Raw genomic sequence first — 2,777 nt, 5'->3', positions numbered from 1 at the left:
GGTGCCTGGGTGAAAAATTTTGGGAAGACCCAAGTAGTAATCCAGTGGCTTCTATGGGAGTAGCGCTACGCAATGGAGAAATGTCATTGCCTAAATGACCCAACAGAGCATACTTGCTGCTTATAATTTATACAGCCAGATGTTCTGGTGAGTTTGGTGTGCTGATGGTGATTAGCACAGTGGAATCTTTGGAGGTCACTATGGAGATCTGGACAGGATAAAAGGAGAAGCACTGCACTTTACTTTTATGAACTGATGTAATCACTATCTACTGTACTTATTCTCACGTTTGATCACTTATCAATTTTTGACGCATATTTATTGTGTTTTGTCCATTTATTACATGAATTTTGAGTTTCTATTTATTATTTATAAAAGTTTTTGAGAATTGTACCCATGTTTATTTTTTAACAAATCAGCTGAGAGCTGAGCTCAGCCTCGCCCTGTGCAAAAGAGTTGTAACAGAATCAACTGTATTTCTAGTTCCAGAGACTTTCAGTTTCACTTCCCTCTTCTGCTGTCAGCGATGGCGTCTGGTGATCTGAGAGCTGAGTTGGAATGTTCCGTCTGTCTGAACATTTATACCGATCCTGTAACCCTGAGATGTGGTCACAACTTCTGTCGGGTCTGTATTGATCGTGTGCTGGATACACAGGAGGGGTCTGGAGGATATTCCTGTCCTGAATGCAGAGAGAAGTTTCCCGATCGTCCTGCACTGCAGAGGAACATAACACTACGTAACATTATGGAGAGGTTCTTGTCTGCTCAGCCAGATCAAGAGGAGTCCGGGGTCTTCTGTACTCACTGTGTGGACACTCCTGTACCTGCTGTTAGATCCTGTCTGCTCTGTGAGGTTTCTCTGTGTGATAAACACCTGAGAGTCCACAAAAAGTCCCCAGAACACGTCTTAACTGACCCCACCTTGTCCATGGAGAGCAGGAAATGCCCCGTCCATAAGAAGATCTTGGAGTATTATTGCACTGAGGACGATATCTGTATCTGTATGGCTTGTTCTATGATTGGAGGACATAAAGGACATGAGATGATATCACTGGAGAAGGCTTCTGAGAAGAAGAAGGAGACACTGAGGAATGTTCTTCAGAAACTTCTGACAAAGAGAGAGGAGACGGAGGAAAGAGTCCAGAGTCTGCAGGAACACCGGAGGAAAGTAGAAGAAGAAGAAGCAGCTGGTGACACCGAGAGAGTCACTGCCCTGTTTAGAGATCTCAGGAGACGTCTGGAAGACCTGGAGATAAGAGTCCTGAGGGACATCTCCGGGAGGGCAGAGCGGATCTCCATCTCCATCCGGGATCTGGAAATAAAGAAGGAAGAGCTGTCCAGGAAGTTGCGTCACATTGAGGAGCTGTGTAACGTGACGGATCCACTGACTGTCTTACAGGAATCAGACACAGGTGACTTGTGTGATACTGAGGATGGAGATAATGAGGACAGAGAGAGACATGATGAGCTCCTCCATGATGGAGGGGGTCTGGATGTGGCGGGGGTCTTACACACAGGTTTATCTGATATAATAACAGAGGTAAATATACACTTCCCTACACAGGGAGCTGCAGACATATTACTGGATGGAAACACAGCTAACAATTATCTACAGATATCAGATGACAGGAAAACTGTATCCAGGTCAGATGTAGAGCAGAATCACCCAGAAACACCAGAGAGATTCCAGGATGATTATCAGGTGATGAGCAGTCGGAGTTTCTCCTCAGGGAGACATTACTGGGAAGTGGATGTTGGGGGGTCAAGGTGGTGGACAGTTGGGATGTGTTACCCCAGTATAGACAGGAGAGGGGGGCAGTCAGCGATTGGATATAATAACAAGTCCTGGGCATTGAACATGTCATGTGATGAGCATATATTGATACATGACAGTGATGAGACCTTCTTAGTTGATGACATCTTTAGTAAGAGAGTCAGGATATATCTGGATTATGAGGCCGGGCGGATCTCCTTTTATGATCTGTGTGACCCGATCCGACACCTCCACACCTTCACCACCACCTTCACTGAGCCCCTCCATGCTGGGATAGCTGTATGGGGAGGTTGTATAAAGATCTGTGATGGGAATCAAGAGATATGAGAACTCTGCCCAGAGTTTGAGGCCATCACAGGGATGGGCAATGGGATTGGTTCAGTGTTCAACCAATGCTTCGAGGAAGTGGTGGCTCCTGGAAGACGTATAAGGGCTGCTATTGCAGACCTTCTTCTGAAAATGCTAATTATCTGGCTGTGTGTAATATAGGAACCTTAATTTTTCTGAGTCCCCCCTGTAACTTAGTTATTTTACCTGTTGGTTCTGCTCCCTTTAGGAGACCAATCTCTCCAGAAAAAGTTAGAGGGTTGGGACAAACCATTTACCAATGACAGGGGGGCTTATAATGGTCAGCTTTTATTCAACACAATAAAATTGTAAAAACACAATAGCTCAGCTGGGGAGGGGGGGGAGGGGGTTGCTGCACTAACATCGCTTAGTTAATATGGTGACCTTTCAGTTTTTTTCTCCATTCAGCCCGCTGAATGATATACTTCAATTTCGGCTCTAACATCTGTTTAGCCCCTATGGACCAGACCATGTTTCACTTTCTGCTATGTGTCTGTTCATGAGTCTATAGCTTTGTAATTACTTATGATAAAGAATTGATATATATATTGTTTTGTTTTTGTTTGTTTGTTTTTTTGGGGGGGGGGGGGACAGACGGGGTCTCTCACGTCCTTTTTTTTCATTTATTTGCATTTTAAGGGGAAAAAAAGAGTAA

The 2,777-nt window shown here is 44.5% G+C and overlaps 1 protein-coding gene across 1 annotated transcript; it reads left to right on the top strand.

The window, feature by feature from the left end:
- The first annotated feature begins 501 nt into the window (after positions 1-501).
- On the top strand, positions 502-2,449 carry LOC143962132 (E3 ubiquitin-protein ligase Midline-1-like). The gene has a single exon (XM_077471458.1). The coding sequence runs from the start codon at positions 527-529 to the stop codon at positions 2,099-2,101; it is 1,575 nt and encodes a 524-aa protein (XP_077327584.1). The 5' UTR covers positions 502-526; the 3' UTR covers positions 2,102-2,449.
- The last annotated feature ends 328 nt before the right edge of the window (positions 2,450-2,777 follow it).

This window comes from Lithobates pipiens, unplaced genomic scaffold (genome assembly GCF_037356315.1).
Source record: "Lithobates pipiens isolate NorthernLeopardFrog02 unplaced genomic scaffold, aLitPip1_a1.2 Scaffold_8, whole genome shotgun sequence".
Lineage (NCBI taxonomy): Eukaryota > Metazoa > Chordata > Amphibia > Anura > Ranidae > Lithobates > Lithobates pipiens.
Note: the sequence above shows the minus strand (reverse complement) of the source record. Positions and strands in the feature narration are given on the sequence as shown.

What these genes read in the sequence shown, in the direction of transcription:
- LOC143962132 (XM_077471458.1), top strand. Translation starts at nt 527, where the DNA reads ATGGCGTCTGGTGATCTGAGAGCTGAGTTGGAATGTTCCGTCTGTCTG.